The sequence below is a fragment of the Ammospiza caudacuta genome, chromosome 21 (assembly GCF_027887145.1).
Source record: "Ammospiza caudacuta isolate bAmmCau1 chromosome 21, bAmmCau1.pri, whole genome shotgun sequence".
Taxonomy (NCBI): domain Eukaryota; kingdom Metazoa; phylum Chordata; class Aves; order Passeriformes; family Passerellidae; genus Ammospiza; species Ammospiza caudacuta.
This window is the reverse complement of record NC_080613.1, coordinates 4,733,614-4,751,309: the sequence shown is the minus strand read 5'-3', so window position 1 is coordinate 4,751,309 and position 17,696 is coordinate 4,733,614. Positions and strand designations below refer to the sequence as shown.

The following is a 17,696-nucleotide window of genomic DNA, read 5'->3' as shown; positions in this document are numbered from 1 at the left end:
TGGAAGCACACAGCTCTGGTGGGAGGGAGTCAGTTGTCCATTATCTTTAGCAGGATTTTAGGCTTAAAATGGATCTTGTGTATAAATGTTAAGAAGGTAACAAATATGGGTTATCATGCCTCGCAGCAGGTTTTCATTCAGTGGTAATGATTTTCCTTCTGTGCTATTGATCAGTGCCCATCACAGGAATGGAGCAGAGCAGCTCCTGACTTCATGCTAAACTTCTGCAGAAGCTCAGGCCTAAAGCAGGGAAAGCTCTGGTTTGCCAATGACACTTGAGGGAGAATTTAGGCAGGTGAAAATGTAGTAACCCAAGCAGTAATAGTTGAAACAGTGAGGGTGACACCCCCCATACTCTGCAGGAGATGTCCCACTGACCAGCCTTTTGAAAAAAGACATCTCAAGCAACAGCATGCCAGTCTAGTGCTATTTGCAGCTATTTCTGCCCTGTTGTTTTGGCGAAGTGCATGTATTTTCTCCTGAATCCATGCCTTTCCCATGTAAGCATTGGTTGTTCTGGGCTCTGGAGCTGGTTACAGAGCTTGTGGAGCTCACAGTTCCATGGCTCAAGCAGAAGCAACACCACACTTTGCTTTCACAATTTTACAACGCAGCTCCTATGCGCGACCTCTCCGAGGGGCATTACCTGAACGAGCTTTTCCCTTCCCCTTTGCTTCCCAGCTCTATGTGTCTTCAGAGAGCCGCTTCAACACGCTGGCAGAGCTGGTGCATCACCACTCCACGGTGGCAGACGGGCTCATCACCACGCTGCACTACCCAGCGCCCAAGCGCAACAAGCCCACCATCTACGGCGTGTCCCCCAACTACGACAAGTGGGAGATCGAGCGCACCGACATCACCATGAAGCACAAGCTGGGGGGAGGCCAGTATGGAGAGGTCTATGAAGGAGTCTGGAAGAAGTACAACCTGACAGTGGCTGTGAAAACTCTCAAGGTAGGACTCGATCTCGGAGAAGTTCGCGTTCAGGCTGGCTGCCTGCCCTCACTTCTAGTTGTATTTGTGTTGATGGTTGCTCTCCCTTTGAGTGCTGTAAGCTGGAGCCAGAATATTTTTAAAAGAGCTTGATCCTCTTATGGTTTATGTGATACCTAAAACATTCGTATCTAAACAAAGGAGGATGTTAGCAGCACAATTTTTACTGGAGAATGGATGAAACCTTAGAAAAGCAAATAGTGCCACAGTGTCTCGTGTTCAGGGTGTGGTAGAGGTGAGCTGTTCACGGATGAACACACCAGCACAAGCTGGTGTATTAAAGAAAACTGTGGATTGTGAGTCAGTCAACATAAAATTCAAAGGCTGTGCTTCAGGGAGGCTTTACATGTTTTGATTTTCTGTCTTATGTGGCGTCCTTCCCAAAAGACAAGCTCCCTGTGTACCTGAAAGTCTTAAGCAACTGTTCACAGCTGCTTCTTATCAAAAGACACAAGAGGAGAAAAGATGGTATGCAAGCTAAGGTATATTAAAATTCATAAGTGGCTTTAATGAAGAAGTGGATAATCAGTTCTGTTTCTGGCTCTGCTCCCTGATTTCTGCATCTTGGTTTCCTTGTCTGTTGAAATGCAAATAGTGCTCTGTGAGTTCATAAGGTCATTTCTTAATTCATCTATGTTTATAAAACTGTCTTGAGATCTTCTGGCACCATCTGCATGCATTGCATTTGATTGCTTAATAGGAGTTTATGCAAACTTGACACCATGTTCTCTCTTCTCGAATGGGGACGTGGTTTGGTCTTGCAGAAACAAACAGAACTGAGGGTTTAGTTTGTTTCTTTTGGGTTTTTTGCAATGGAAATTATGAAGTGGAGAGAGCTGTGTGGATGCTTCAGTGTCAGGGGAAGAACTTTTTCTTGATTTGGGGAAAATATTTCTTCCTTGCTCTCCGAGCAGCGGCTGCCTCAGTACTTGTGGGTTGCCATGGCTGCAGAAAGTATTTTGATTTTGGCCTTTTCTGTACTCTGGAGGTTCCTGCTGCTGCTCCCGGCGGGGGAGTCCAAGTGCAGCTTGCACAGGGAGCGAGTGACATCTAGTGTTGTCCCTGCTCGGGATGCTCGGAGTGCCACGGTGCAGGTGGGCTGGGCTGGGGCCAGGTTCAGCAAAGCTGCTCAACACTGAGCAGAGCTCAGCTCTGCCCTGCAGCACAGCTTGCAGTAACATCTCCCTGCTGCTGGCTGCAGTGTGAGCATTCCTGCTGCTTTCAGACTTCCCACCTTGCTCCAAGCTCAAGTTGTTGATTTCATTCTCATCTCCCTAAAACATGTCAACAAAGACAAGCTGCATGTTATCCCATCAAATCTGTTTGTGCAAAGGAGAAACCTTAATACAGACCACGGCTGTTTCAAATAAATAAATATTTAATGAAACACGACTAAAAGTGGTTCATAATGTAGTATGGAGCAGCGTGTTCCACTGGGGAGTGTAAGAACAACCAGGAAGAGAGTTGAGAAATGCTTCAACCTGCAATTATGTACGCTAAAACCATCCTTAAAAGCAAATTTATAATCCACCTTCTTTAAATCCATTAGTCTGCTGCCTGACAGGTGGGATTATAGCTTTCTTCAAAGTTTTGGGAAACATTTTAAAATTGCATTTATATCCCAGTTCTACTGGGAAAAACAAGCCTTTTGCAGCTTCTGCCCGAATCTTCAGATGACTCATTTTATTTTCCTTTGAGACAATGTTTTTCAAAACTTTGTATGATTCTTCTTGCTCCTTCCTCCTATACCTCAGATATCTCTAGAAGAAAGATAAAGGAGAGCGAAGACTAAAAGAGAGAGGAGGAAAAAAGTCCTCCCAGCATCTTTTTGAATAATGATGCTTTATGAACACCCATTTGTTGTTCAGTTTTCTGTCAAGTGTCTAAAGATAGCTCATGGCTGGCACAGAGCTGGAGAAGAAGAGATGGAAGCAGCACAGGCTGTTCCTCAGTGTTTAACTGGAGAGGGCAGGACCGTGTTTTGGTAATGAGATGTTGCCTGTTAAAACCCATCCCTGGCAGCTCTCTGAGTTGCACAGGACACAGTATTTATCAGGGGCTGTTATAACAGGACACACTCAATTTGTGGTTTTACCCCCAGATTGGACAGGAGCACAAGGCAGTGGCTGTGGGGACAGGGGGCTCTGTGACCCGCACTGGCCAAGTGCAGCCAGTTGTGACTCTGGCCATAACTGCTTCTCCTGAGGGCCATTTAATGGCTGAGCTGCTGTGAGCTGGTCAGCTCAGCACATTTCTCACTGCTCACCTCGGCTCTGCTGCCCCTAGGACTGCTGCTGCTTTTTCTTTGTTTTTTTTTTTTTTTTTTCCTTCTCTCCTTTATTTTTTCCCCAGCAGAGAAGTCTGTGTTTAAATTAGGCAGCATGTAACCCTGGTGTCCCTTAATGCCATGGCATGGCCCTGTGCTGTGCTGGGAAAATGCTGGACAGCCAGAACTGTTTTATTTCTGCCATGGTTTAGTATAGTAGGAGCTGGAAGCCAGTTAAAGCTTGGTCCTTTCCACAAGATCGGGTTTTCAGAGAGGTCATTGCTACAGTGGTTCTCTGTATGTGTCCTTCCTATTAATATGGTCACTGAGAGGTAAGAAATTTCAAACTGTGGAGCAGCTATGCAAAGGACAAACCTTCCAAGGCTTGTGTAGCACAAATAAGACAAAGACATATTTAGGATAATTTTGCAACCTGGATTATTAACCCAGTTTCCTCTGCCAAAGAGAACAGTTTAAGGTTCTGCTCACAAGGACCTCTGGACTATTAGTTTTGACAGTGTGTTGAGCAAATCACAGCTGTCAATCAAGCTAATTGGCAATGAATAGTAAATGATTGAATGGAAATGTTGGAAAAATGTTCTCAGTGCTAAGTGCAGAGCAGGGAGCTGGCTGGATCTCACAGTGGCAGCCCACTGTTATCGTTCTCACCAGCAGCAGTAAATCCTTTCCAATCCTTCCCTAAAACACTTTGTCCATGTAGCCTGTCAACATTAATCCATCATTGAAAAAAATATGGATATAGAAAGAAACATTGCTTTAGGAATAGATCTGTATTTTTGCACCACTTTGATATGACCTTCCGGCCATTTGGGGCGTATCTCCTTCAGAAAAATAGGTCTTTTGAGCAAGATTGTATCTTCCTTGGTTTTGTGCTGTGCCAAGTGACTTTGTGGTGCCCAACAGATTGGTGGTGACACCTCTACCCAGAATGGATACGTCATGGGTCAGGCTCTGAACGCCAGAAATGAATCTGTGAAACCTTGGGTTCTTAGTCACACCAGGGCTGCCATCGGTCATGCCTCCCTGACTGAGAGAGGGAATTTCTTGTTCCTGCCCAGTGAACACAAGGGCCTGCCTTTCAGCAGCCTCTCAAGCATTTGATTGTGGTGTATCCTTTCTTTTATGTTCGTTCTTGTTCCTTTTCTGTTCTTTTTATTTCATGTTGTTTTTTTTTTTTTCCTGTTAGGAACAGGCTTATTTTTTCCTTTTCTGCTCCCGAGCGTTCTGTGAGAGACTATTCACAAAAGGGATATGGATTTTCTTGCCCCAGCAAGCTCAGCTAGTATGAAAATTACAAAAATATGTATTTTTAAAACCATACAAAAAATTAATGTTTATAACTCCCTGGCTTTGTGTTGTGGCTACAGGGAAAAAAATTACTGTGTGAGAACTGTGGCGTATGTTGTCAGTTTGCAGTTCTTTTTGTGTCTTCATATAAAAATCTGTCTCTCCTTTGTGTACACTGCCTTTGCCAAAGCTTTGCCATTGTTCTGCAGGAGGATACCATGGAGGTGGAAGAGTTCTTGAAAGAAGCTGCAGTAATGAAGGAGATCAAGCATCCGAACTTGGTGCAATTATTAGGTAAGTGATAAATACCAAGCAGAGGGATTTGAACTAAACCCTTGTGCAGTGATATGGATGTTAAGGAGCAGATAAGCTGCTTACCATAGCAAGGCTTTAAATACAGTCACTTATTGTCTGGCAAAATTCACAATTTGTACCACTAATACATGATTTTTAATGATCTCGTCTCCTTAATGTTTAATTTGCCAGAGGCTGAAGCAGAAAATTAAGCCCCTCTATTAACCACTTCCAAGCAGAATCCATTCTTTCCACCGGCCCCATTCTTCTGCCTTCTGGAGGTACAAATTGCCTTTGAGGATGAAACCTGAAGATTCACTGATATTCTCCAGCATTCACTGTCAACTTCACGTTGTTCCCCAGGGGTGTGCACACGGGAACCTCCTTTCTACATCATCACAGAGTTCATGACATATGGGAACCTGCTGGATTACCTGAGGGAGTGTAACAGGCAGGAGGTGAATGCTGTGGTGCTGCTGTACATGGCAACTCAGATCTCCTCAGCCATGGAGTACCTGGAGAAGAAAAACTTCATCCACAGGTAGGGAGGACAGTGACCACCCTTGAATGTTGAGCACAGAACAATCTTGATGTATTTTCCTCCCTTTCAGTCTGTCACAGCATTGATTGGTGTCATATATTTAACACACTAGTGCAAATCTGGCACAGTCTATTAACCTGCCCAAAGGATGAGTTTTCTCTCTGGGTTTTTCTCTTGCCTTTGAAGCAGATGCAGGTGAAAGACACATCAGTACTTATATGTTTTGGGCAAGGCCTGAAATGTGAATTTAAGCTCAAAGTAATGGACTTTTAATGGACCAGATAAGGCATTTACTTGTTTCTAACAGCCTTTCAAACCAGCTGCAGTTGGTGATGCTGGATGTGTGCAGGTCCCCACAGCAGAATCACCCTCCCAGCACCGCCCCAGCCTCTGTTCTTTCTTGTTTGGTTCACTTTGTTTTCCACCGCAGGGATTGTTCCATGCTATTGTCCAGATTGTGTATTCACTTTAATAAGCATTTCTACTGTCTTAAAAGTCTCAGGGACTCTGACCTTTAAAGTGTGCTGCAATTATGGCTGGAGCTTTGCGTTCCTTGTCTGCAGAAATGGGCTCCTGGCAATGTAATGACACATCCTGCACCAGGGCTCAGAGTGCCTGAGCTTTGTACAAGATGCTCTCAGTGTTGTAGTGTGACCTTTCCTGCCCAATTAACTGGAATATGGAATTAGCACGTGGGTTTTTTAATACAGACAAATATGAAGATGGTGTGTAAAGTTCTAGGTGCTCTTCTAAGCCATGAGTTGCCTTTGCTGCTTGAAAGGCCTGGTTAAATGCTGCTATCAGTCAATAAATTGAACAGTGATGCTGCCAATTAAAATTTCCAGCCTTTGATTTGCTCTGTTGAAAGGATTTTGTCCCTTCAGCCCGCAGGAAGTAAACTTTAAAAACTCCTTTGTGTGAATCTCATTTGTCTTCTCTGCCATTCATTTCATTTCCTCTTACTTCTGATGACCCATTTATCTAAAATAAATAGTAGCTTTTTTCCTTATCAGCCACCCCCATAACCACCTACCCAATTATTTGAAGAGTGTTGTCACAATTCACATCCATGGATTCAAATGCTGTGCTCTGACCTCATTTAATGAATCAGGAAGGAGGAGGAATTTGATTATGGAGAGGAGCTTTTATTTGGATACACATTGTAGTAATCAGCATTGATAAGAAGGTACATTCAAAAACACTGTGAAATTTAAATGGGCATCCAGTAAGATGTGCTTTTTTTTGGCTTTTAATTTATTCCAGTTGAGAAGAGCAAGCAACAGAAACAGCAGTGTCTGCCTCATATCTAAAGATCTCACAGGAGCTTCCTGGTACAATCAATTTTTAGTTCAATGTGACATAATCTGGAAAAGTGTTTTTAACAAAACCTAGTATTAGGAGAAATGTAGTTCTGTGCTTTACATTTTTATCGTCCTGAAGCATTTCCAAGGATGCAAACAGCATGTACAAACCAGAGAAGTGGAAAATGCAATGTGCACATCTCTCACCTGCCTGGGCGGGGCCAGTGGTGGAAAAAAATACAGAGAAAAAGTTAAATCTGCTTTTTGCCCAGTCCTTTGAAAATGCCAGCACTGATAACAGAGGCTCCAGCAGGTTTGCAAAGGCCAAGTGCTGGTTGTGAACAAGTTGTGTTGTGAAAGGTGGTACACCTGGGAGGAGAAAGAACAGGACTAGGAACTCATCCTGGTCCTTAAGCAAGGACTGGAAAAGGAGTTTTGGAGAAAGGCTGGGGTGACTGAAGTGCTACAGAGGTGGGCAAGAAGTGAGGAATTGAAACTCAGTTTATTCAGTGCTCATCCCCAGCTATTGATAACTTGAGCACTGACATTTCTTTGAAATATTTTTATCCTGAGGGTGGCAGCTTTTATTGAAAGTGAGGGGGCTTCTTGAAGCTCTCACTTCAAATTAGAAGAAAAAAAAAAAATTGGGATGACAGTCTTACGAAGGGGGAATGGAAAATAACTTTCCCTCTTGTGTGTGTGCATGTAACTCCAGAATTTCTGTGTAATATTTGGATCAAAATAATCACACAGGCCCAGGTTTCTTTGGGAACAGCAGGCTGCCTTGCCATTGCTAAAAGTGAGATGGTAAAGAATTCTCATTGCCTATTTTTGCCTCTTCTTTTTAGGGACCTTGCTGCCAGGAACTGCCTTGTAGGGGAGAACCACTTGGTGAAGGTGGCAGACTTTGGCCTGAGCAGGTTAATGACGGGTGACACCTACACGGCCCACGCTGGAGCAAAATTCCCCATCAAGTGGACTGCACCAGAAAGCCTGGCCTACAACAAGTTCTCCATCAAATCCGATGTCTGGGGTAAGAATTTGCATGGGAAATTAATGCAGATGATAGTGGTTTTTTCCAGGGCTGGGAAGTGAGGTTGTTTGGAACATTTCAGGAGGGAGCAGCAAGTTCCCTGGTTTGGGCAACGTTGTTCTGTGAGCTTATCAGAGTGCAGGAACTGATCTCTGCTTAGGCAGTCTCAGCAGAGAATGCACACCTGATTATATATATTTGAGTTAGTAAATATGAAAAGTAAAGGGTACTGTAGTGTTTATAGAAATGTAGAAATGGGGCTGAAGTGCACCAGTGCTACTGCCTTGATGGGGTTCTGGCACAGGATTATGAAGTGATACATTATTATATAGCCAAAAACTTTCTAACTACTTAAAATGAACCAGATTCTTTAGTCCTTTATGTTAAAAAAATAATTATGTGTGTATCTGTCTAGTGATAGCTCCAAGCTTGTCTTTCTACATTTTAAAGGAATAATCTTTGGAATGAGATGAGGAGAAGCAGAGGGAAAATTTGATGACAAATGGGTATTGAAGAGCCCTGAAGTGCTGGTGATAAGAGTAGACTTAGCTAAATTGAGCTATATTGTATCAAATCTGACCACAGAAAATCTCATTGTACTTTTATCAGTACACTTCTTTGGGTTTTATATCTCTGCAATAGCTGTTGGTCAAATTCTCAAAAGTGCCCAGTGACATGAGATAGAGGTTTGTGGAATGTGGTCCCAAAGGCACTTGGAAAATGATATCCTGAGCATCTTCTATGAATAAACCAACAGACAGTAGTGAAGCAGAGATGAAGTTTTCTGCAGTTTGGGTGAAAATGTGCAGAGAAAGGTTTTATGTTGAAGAAACTTTTAGGTGGATGGGTGATGTGTAAAATATTTCCTAGATGGAGGAGGAAAAGCCAAAGCAGCCCCCAAAGGAGTATGTGATTGCTGATCAAGATGTTTCTTCTGCCTTGGGTTTCCATGTGTTGTTGGCTGCTGAGTGTCTGCCACAGTCTTAGGATTTTGCTGTACTGCTGTGGTGCCTTTCAATAACAGAGTATTTTGGTGAGGATAGATCCCAAAGGAATATGGGGTATCTTTATTGAGGGTTAATGTAACCTCAGGGAGCAGAGCTGGGGCAGTGGACTTTGGGATCTCATCAGAGATCAGCTGTCCCCAGAGGCCAGGGCTGCTGCTGGGCACGCCAGGGTTTAGATGTTTTCACCTCACTGCCTCAAGACAGCAATCAAAGAAAATTGTGCACAGCAATGTCTAATGTAAATTGCCCTTGGTGGCATTGCCATGTAATGTGATGTGATTTCCTTACTTATGCAGAATTGTAATCGCTTTCTCTTCAGGTTAAGAACAGAATAGGGTGACTGAACTAATTACATGCAGGTTGTTGAACTGGTGTTGGGTTTATTCTGTGTGCCTGACTCCTGGGTTAGCTGCCTGACCCCGCTGCTGACCTGCATCCCCACTGACTGCTGCCACTTGAATGCCTGTTCCAAGACCCTTTTTGTGCTCTCCCTTTTCCTATTCAGCTTTCCCTGGGCCCAAAATGTCTCACCCTCACCGTATCTCGTTGGTAGCAGCTGCTCAAACTTTCCACTCACTGCTGCCTCCCAAATTCCCCTTCCAGACCACACTGCAGCTAAACAAGGGCACCCCAAAAACACTGAGCTATTAAAATGTGCGAGTCCTCCAGGGAGAGGTTGCAAATGAGAGGAGCTGTCACACTGAGGGAGCGACTGCAGTGCAGCAGTGAGGCAGTTTCAGCTAATCCACTGTGAAGTCTCTTAATTGTGCCTCTAATAGGACTTGAAGGATCTCAAGGCGTTCAGGTTGGAGACAACTGATACATTGAAAATTAGTCTAATTCTACCCTGTCATATCGCAGGAGACTTGTCTGTGCTGATGGAGAGTCTTGTTACGCTTCTTTAACATTTAAGCTGCTGCTGAGCATGGGATCTGAGCCACCCAGGGCTGGTCTAAGTGTGCAGCACTGTTTAGTGACTACTCCCACTAAACATCCTCTCAAATTCAAGATGAAAACAAAGCTTATTGATTTTTTTTCCTCTGTTTTTTTTTTTTTTTCTTCTCTATTGTTCTCTACCGCAGCCTTTGGTGTTCTGCTGTGGGAAATTGCAACCTATGGTATGTCCCCTTACCCTGGGATTGACCTGTCTCAAGTCTATGAGCTGTTGGAGAAGGACTATCGTATGGAGCGTCCTGAAGGCTGTCCTGAGAAAGTTTATGAGCTCATGAGAGCATGTAAGTGTTTCTTAGCCCTGCAGATGCTGCTTTTTACCTCTGCAAGGGTGCAATAAAAGTGCAGGGGTCTGACTGTGTACCACAAAGCATGAGAATCCCCTGCCAGTATCAGGGAAGGTGCAGTGCTGTGTGGAAGTGTTTGGTTAAAACTGCTTTCTCTTGAGGATGAACATGCTATGAAACCAGCTGTTCATCTCTGCTGGGAGCCCACAGGCCCAGAGAGGAGATTTGTTGTGGAGCTCAATGCTTCCTTTGTCTCCTTTTTCCTGACAACTTAAAGAAAAGCTTGTGCTCCAGGGATGAAGCAGGAGCTTCATTTGGCTTCTTGCAGGACAGACTGTGACTCTTCACTGTGGCCTTTTGGTACGTGACTCAGTGCCCTGCACTTTCCCCCAGCAGTGCTCAGCACCTACTGTCACACACTGACACCAAAACCTGATTTAGGGAGTGCTGGGTGTCTGCAGCTGTCACTGAGCCAAAGTGGTTGCAGACACTCAGCACCCTGTAAATCACATTTTCATGTCAGTATTTTATCTCAGTGTATTGGAAGGGAACTGTGATTTCTGGCTCCTGTTGGTGCAGGGCACTGAGTGAGTGTCTGCTGCTGGAGGGAAGATTTGAGTGGTGCTGTGCTTTTTTTCAGGCTGGCAGTGGAGTCCCTCTGATAGACCATCCTTTGCTGAGATCCATCAGGCCTTTGAGACGATGTTTCAGGAATCCAGCATATCTGATGGTAGGTCTGGGTCCCTGCTGGACCAGCAGTACCAGGGGTGAGGTCAGGGCTGACTGCATCCTTAACTCTGCTGTTATTCATAGACTGCTTTGCAGTGAAACTCAGTCCTGTGTTCTACTACCTGGTGTAAATGATGTGGAAAGCAGTTATTTGTTTACATGGGTATTTTTTCTGGGCAACCATCTCATTTTAAAGGGGCCAAATGTCTGAACTAGCCCAAGGAACCCCCGTTTTGTGTTGTCCGCTTTTCTTTTGTGCTATTAATTCTAAACAGAGCAATAGTTTTTTATCTCCAGTTCATTGCAGTGCTTGTTTTTCTTCTGTGGCTTGCAGAGGTGGAGAAGGAGCTGGGAAAGAAGGGCATGAGGAGTGTAGTGAGCAATTTCCTGCAAGCCCCAGAGTTGCCAACCAAAACGCGAACATCGAGGAGAGCTGCAGAAAGCAAAGATGCCAACGAGGGCTTGGAGACTGCTCATGCTCGAGGCCAGGGGGAATGTGGTAGGTTTTAATTAAAGTCATTATTCCTTCAGGAAATACAGGGGGAAACAAAATGCACATCTAGCTGCAGGCCCTCACGTAGGCAAAGCTATGCCTAATCACAGGTGCCATCTCGCTGTGTTTCTGGGTGACAGGCTGCTGAGTTTGCTGTCCTGGGTCCAGAACTCCTTTTATTAGTTTTTGCAAAGGTGGGCTGTTAATTCTGGAGCCAGATACACACAGCAGCTGGGAGTGTGAATCCTTAACTGGCTGAGGGACTGGTGATCTCCCTGCTGTTGCTTAGAGAAGCCCTTGGAGTTCTTTTAACTTAATGGCTGTTGCCTGCAGCTCCCCAAAGACCAGAGCCTGAGCACAGAGCTCTCTGATCATATCCTCTTCCCATTCCCTGGCAGGAGCTATCAGTGGGATCTCCCACTGCATCTCAGTGCTGGGTAATCTGCTGTGTTCAAGCCACTTTACACTACCACACTGCATAATTTAAAGCAGGGTGATAGCTTGGGTTTAGCAAGCCCCATAAGGGAGGTTTCTTCACTGTTCCATCCTACCAGATTTGTGCTTGCAGCACAGAAGTGTATTACTCTTGGCAGGCACCAAATATAATTTCAGCGAGGGACAAAGAGGTATTTACAGACTCTTCCATAAAATTAAACTTCCAATCAGTTTTTTCAGGCACTTACCTTCCATTCCGAGGTAATAAAAGCAGTGGTAAAAGGCTGAATGAGTACAGGAGATTTGTGTCTAGCTCTGTGCTGGAAAAACAAGAATGTAAAATGAAATGCAGTGGGGTTTTTTGCAGCTCTTGTTGAGGCTGCCTCTTCTGACCATTCATGAGACTGACCTCTTTTGTGTAATGTCAGATTCACCCAGTGGTACATGTGTCAGTGACCAAAGTACATCTGGGCAGAGGGGAGGGAAAAAGGGGATTTTAAATGATGGAAAAAGAAAATATCAGTGACTCAGGCAGGAAGGTTATTTACCATATATAGGAAATATAATTGCCTATTATTACAAGCTTTTGAAGTTAAAATAATTTCATTTAAATACTTGAGAGCTTTGAGAAATTAAAGTACAGCAGGCATAATATGATTTTAACATTATGCTGGGAATCATTTAATTCTTTACTGTGGAAGAAATTTTTTCACAATAAAGTTTTATTGCAGTTTCCCTTCCAATTGTCAGTGTTTCCATAGCAAGTCCAGCAGCTGGAAGCTGATCCTTAGTGCTAGCTGCTAGTTTTCTCTGGATTTCTGCACCTCTACTGTGTCTGTACTCAGTAGAACCATGGTCTGGCTCTTCTGGCTGTCCATGTCCCCCTGAATCCCATGGGAATGGTGCAACTGCAGTGTTCCTGTGCAAAACATGTTGTCCTCTCAAACTGCACAAATATTTTCTTTTCAAATTCTCTCCCCTCAACCAAAATCCATTCCTCAGCCAAAATCCTACCCATAGCATGATGATCACCAGTTTGTGACTAAGAAGCATCCTTCCTTATGACTCTGCTTCATCTCCCTTCTTGCTGCCTAGTCAAGCTGTAAATGTATATGCTGCCCTGCAGACATTGCTGCTTTGGATTAGAATGCCATTGGAGTGCCTGGCCTGGGAACGAGCCCCTCTGTCAGTCAAGCACAGAGACCTTCAGGACTCTCTATGAATTTATTATAAACCATTATTCATTTTTAAGTACTGCTTGTAAGTGGAGAGAGGGTCACCCCCTGGCTTCCCTCTGCAGCAGCGCTGCTGGAGGAGGCTGGCACTGCCCCTTTTCTCTGTTGCTGTACAAAGCTGAGCATCTTCACTGTGCTACGACCTGAAGTGTCATAGCTTGATCTCCATTTCTGCTCATGAAACAGTCCTTTCCATTCTCCACAAAGGATGACATCAGGAAAATGAACGAGGAGCCTGGGGATGGAGGTGGGTTACGGAGGTGCCTTATTAATTCAGAGGGTCAGCGATTCAAAAGACAGCAATTGCACAGGGACTAAAGCAAAGGCTTCTTCCTATTTATCTTCTTCACAGTGTGAAGTTTAGACAAATCTCCAGATGTGAGGAGGGGAATCTGAACACAAACATGTAGTGTTTGTATGTCACTCTTCCAGTCAGAAACCCCCACAGGGAAAGTAGTTTGGCAGCCACCTCAGGAATGAATGGATGCAGAATCATGGACCATGTTCAGTCTAGGCTTGAGTGTGGCTGCACTTGATTTATTTCTGCTCTGAAATTGTGTCTGTTTAGAGAACCTGCACCTTTTGGAGGTGCTGCACTGGTTGGATCCTGTAGGAAAATGGGTTATTCTGGCTCTTTGAGCACTGCTGAGAAAACTTCCCTTTTCCCTTGCAGACCTCCTGGATCATGAACCTGCTGTTTCCCCCTTGCTCCCACGGAAGGAGAGGGTGGCCCTGGAGAGCAGTTTGAATGAAGATGAGCGGCTGCTCCCAAAAGACAAAAAGCACAACCTCTTCAGTGCCCTGATCAAGAAGAAGAAGAAAACTGCCCCCACCCCTCCAAAAAGGAGCAGCTCCTTCAGGGAGATGGACGGACACTCGGAGCGCAGGGCAGGCGGGGAGGAGGAGAGCAGGGATGCTGGAAATGGAGCTTTCATTGCCCCCCCTGCAGACACAGCTGAGCCCTCCAAGTTCCAGAGCCCCAGCAATGGGGCTGGTGTCACCAACGGGGTCGTGGCTGGCAACTCTGGGTTCTTATCTCCCCACCTACGGAAGAAGTCCAGCACAATGAGCAGCAGCCGAGGGGTGGCTGCTGAGGAGGAGAGCAGTTCCAACTCCAGCAAGCGTTTCTTGAGGTCCTGCTCAGCCTCCTGTGTGCCCCATGGAGCCAAGGACACAGAGTGGAAATCTGTGACTCTGCCTCGGGATCTGCAGTCCACGGGACGCCAGTTTGATTCCTCCACTTTCGGGGGGCACAAGAGTGAGAAGCCGGCGCTGCCTCGGAAACGGGCGAACGAGACCAAGGCTGAAATTGCTGTCAGGGGAACAGTGACCCCTCCTCCACGGCTGCTTAAGAAGAATGAAGAGACTGCTGATGATGTGTTCAAAGATGCAGAGTCCAGCCCTGGCTCCAGCCCTCCCACCCTGACACCAAAACTTGGCCGTAGGCAGCCTGCTGCTCCTCCTTCCTCCAGCGGGCTCCACAAGGATGATGGAGTCAAATCCAGTGCCTTAGGTACCACTGTGATGATGGACCAAGGTTCTGCTGCCAAACCCAACCCTGCTGGGTTCGTGGGGGCAAGCAAAGCTTCCTCTGAGGAGCCACGCCTGAGGAGGCTCAAGCAGCCCTCGGAGTCGGCAGGGAAGGACAAAGGGAAGTTATCGAAGCTGAAACCAGCCCCTCCTCTCCCACTGTCTTCATCCTCCATTGCCAAGCCTGGGAAGGTTTCTCACAGTCCCAGCCATGAAGCAGCAGCAGATGTGGTGTCTGGGCCGAAATCCAAACAGTTGACTCAGGTTGGAGAGGCTGCAGGCAGTGATGCTGTCAAGCCAAACCAGTCAGGGGAAGGTGTGAAAAAGCTGGGGATCCCCTCTGTACCAAAGCCACAATCCTCTACAAAGCTGCTGCTGAGCACAGCAACCCCAGCTGCCTCCTCCTCATCCATCCCCTCGGCCCCAGGCGGGGACCAGCCGTCATCCACAGCCTTCATCCCCCTCATATCCACCAGGGTCTCGCTGAGGAAGACCCGGCAGCCCCCGGAGAGGATTGCCAGCGGCACCATCACCAAAGGGGTGGTGCTGGAGAGCACCGAGGCACTGCGGCTCGCCATCAGCAAGAACTCGGAGCAGATGGCCAGCCACAGCGCCGTCCTGGAGGCTGGCAAGAACCTCTACACCTTCTGCGTGAGCTACGTGGACTCCATCCAGCAGATGAGGAACAAGTTTGCCTTTCGGGAGGCCATCAATAAGCTGGAGAACAACCTGAGGGAGCTGCAGATCTGCCCCGCGAGCGCTGGCGGCGGCCCCGCTGCCACCCAGGACTTCAGCAAACTGCTCAGCTCCGTGAAAGAAATCAGCGACATCGTCCAGAGGTAGCAAGAAACCAGGCTGGAAAACAAACCATGAATCAATCAATCAATCACAATGGGCCAAAGCCAGCTGTGGAGAGAGTAAGGTGTGGACTGACAAAGGAGAGGGGTGTTGGGGTTAGGGCTGTGCCAAGGATGCAGACTGTGAATGGACACCCCAGCTCCAAAGGACAGGGCTGTGTTCAGGAGGCACTTCCCACCCTCTGAACCCACATTCCCTGTGTTTCATATACTTGTAATCGTCTTATCTGTGGAGTTCTTGCCTTGTGGACTACAAGTCTAAATGCTGATGTCACACCATGCCTTTTTATTAATATTTTATTGTTCTGGACAGACAGTTGAGACTGAAGCCAGACTGATGGACACTGAGATGACATCCTCCTCAGGAGGACTTTGTACTGCATTTTTGTCCCCTCCTTCTGCCCCCCTGTACATGAGGATGAGTGTTTGGATAACAATATACCCATTGCATTTCTTGGGAGAGTTTGCCCAGCACGTGCTCCTTGCCCAAGTCTGACATTTGCCTGACACTAATGCAACAGATTTGGTGCTTGGGAGGGAAGGGGGGAAAATTATTAATGTAAGGTTTTTTTAATGACAGAATGCTACAAGTGATGATTGCCCAAATTCTTCCTCTGATTGCACCTGCTCCCCTTGGTTTCTGTGTTTTCAGTAGTTTCTCAGTGTTGTTGAGCTCCAGTGGATTGCTTGGGCTCACAGTGTTGGAGGCAGCACCCGCTGGTGTCCCAGCCCTGGAGCCTGTTTGTGGCTCTCCCTGGGCAGCAGAACAGGCCTGGAGAAGGTCAGGAGGAGGATGTGGCACTGGTGATGGCTGACACTAACAGGGCTGGTCTTTGGGGTGGGGTCACAGAGCTTGGGGAGGTGGGAGGGTGGCAGAGGGAGGAGATGGCTCAGGGTGAGCCATCCCCATCCAGCTGTGCCTGCAGCTGCTGTTCTGGCTGAGCCTGCTCCTCTCAGTGGGTGAGAGCTGCTGGGCTGTGCCTCCATTGAATTTCCAGCTGTTTGTTTAGTGAAGGGAGATGGAGCCTGCCCTCCTGCAGAGCTTTGGGCGGCTGTGGTGTCTCCCTTTCTGTGCCCCTGGAACCCCCTGGCAGGAGCTCCAGTGCTCTGGGGTTGAAAGCATTCCCACCCTCATGCCAGCCTGGTTCCATCCAGCATCAAACAAGGATCTGTGAGACTGCAGACCCTTCCCTGGGGTGCATCTCCCCAGAAAACTGCCATGAAAACAACATGCTGACAGCAGGACTCCAGGCCTTCCTTACCAAGGTCCTGTGACCTTCCCAATTAATGCTGGGAACTAATTGTGACTGGTGACAATAGTGAAAGAACAAGGTTTAGGGCTATTAACAGTGCAATTTAACTCCTCTTAACAGTTCCAAACATGAGAAAAAACACATTTCCCATTTTCTGTTCCCCTGTAACTCGTGACCCCTCTTGTGTATCTTAAACACTAATTGCCTTCAATTGTATTTTATGCTGTTCTCTTTGGAACTGTTTGTTTTGTATATGATTTCTAGTAGTTCACTCATGTATGTTCATGCCACTTCTCGCCCTCACAAACAGCCATGACTTAACATGTGACAAATGTTCAAAAGAAAATACACACTTCTACCACAGGCTGCCTTTAAAAGTGTAAGAAAAACCCCAACCCTTGAATTGTCTCTTTCCTGGAGGTACTGTTTTTACTTTGATAACATATTGTGCCACTATATTATACATTTGTATCTCGTTATTACACACTTTTGTAGACTCGTCTTTTTTACAGTGTGTAAATAGCTCTGTCCTTCATCTCTGTGATACTTCAGGGGGTCGTTTCCCCTTTAATTTAGTCCAGTACAGATTGTTTCTGTACATGACTTCCAATTCTTCTCTCTTTCTCTGTTTCCATTTTTTTGATTTGTTTTTTATTCCAGTCTCTCTTGCGTAGTATATTTAAAAATAAATCAATGTTGAGGAAAACTGGTGTTTGTCTGTAAGTGAGGCTTTTCCAACCCAGCTGACTCCCCTTAGACTCATCCAAACCCAGGAGTTTCTTGTTTGGGTTCACTGTGACCCTTCAGCACAGTAGGGTGGGCAGAGCCAGGGCAGCAGCCCCTTCCCATGTTCTTTGATCTGGCTCTGAAAAGCAGGAGAGAAAAGAGATACACAGAGTAAGACTGTGTCATCACCTCTTCTAAATCAAAGACTTTCTGTTATCTTCAAGGAGATTTATATCAGAGATTTGGCTAAACTTTTCTTCTGTTAATGGTTTGTATTCTGTATAATTCAGCTGCTGATGTGTTTTCCTCCTCCTCCTCCTCTGCTCTGAAATGACCCATGAGTTTCTGTCCTCATGCAGTTCCCTCCCTCATTTCTGCTTGCCCATTCTTATTTTCTGTTTCCCTTCAGCCTTTCCAGCAAACCTCGGGGGAGGGACATTTCCAGGCACTGAGCAGC

At 46.0% G+C, this 17,696-nt stretch overlaps 1 protein-coding gene across 1 annotated transcript in view; it reads left to right on the top strand.

Annotated features, from left to right (window-relative positions):
* ABL1 (ABL proto-oncogene 1, non-receptor tyrosine kinase) overlaps positions 1–16,081 on the top strand; it is a 75,852-nt gene extending 59,771 nt beyond the window's left edge. Inside the window, exons 4-11 of the mRNA XM_058818123.1 lie at positions 682–954; positions 4,777–4,861; positions 5,225–5,402; positions 7,552–7,736; positions 9,826–9,978; positions 10,622–10,711; positions 11,045–11,209; positions 13,547–16,081. Of these exons, the coding sequence (XP_058674106.1) occupies positions 682–954; positions 4,777–4,861; positions 5,225–5,402; positions 7,552–7,736; positions 9,826–9,978; positions 10,622–10,711; positions 11,045–11,209; positions 13,547–15,246 (2,829 nt within the window). The 3' untranslated portion in view covers positions 15,247–16,081. The remainder of the gene's footprint in view (positions 1–681; positions 955–4,776; positions 4,862–5,224; positions 5,403–7,551; positions 7,737–9,825; positions 9,979–10,621; positions 10,712–11,044; positions 11,210–13,546) is intronic.
* The last annotated feature ends 1,615 nt before the right edge of the window (positions 16,082–17,696 follow it).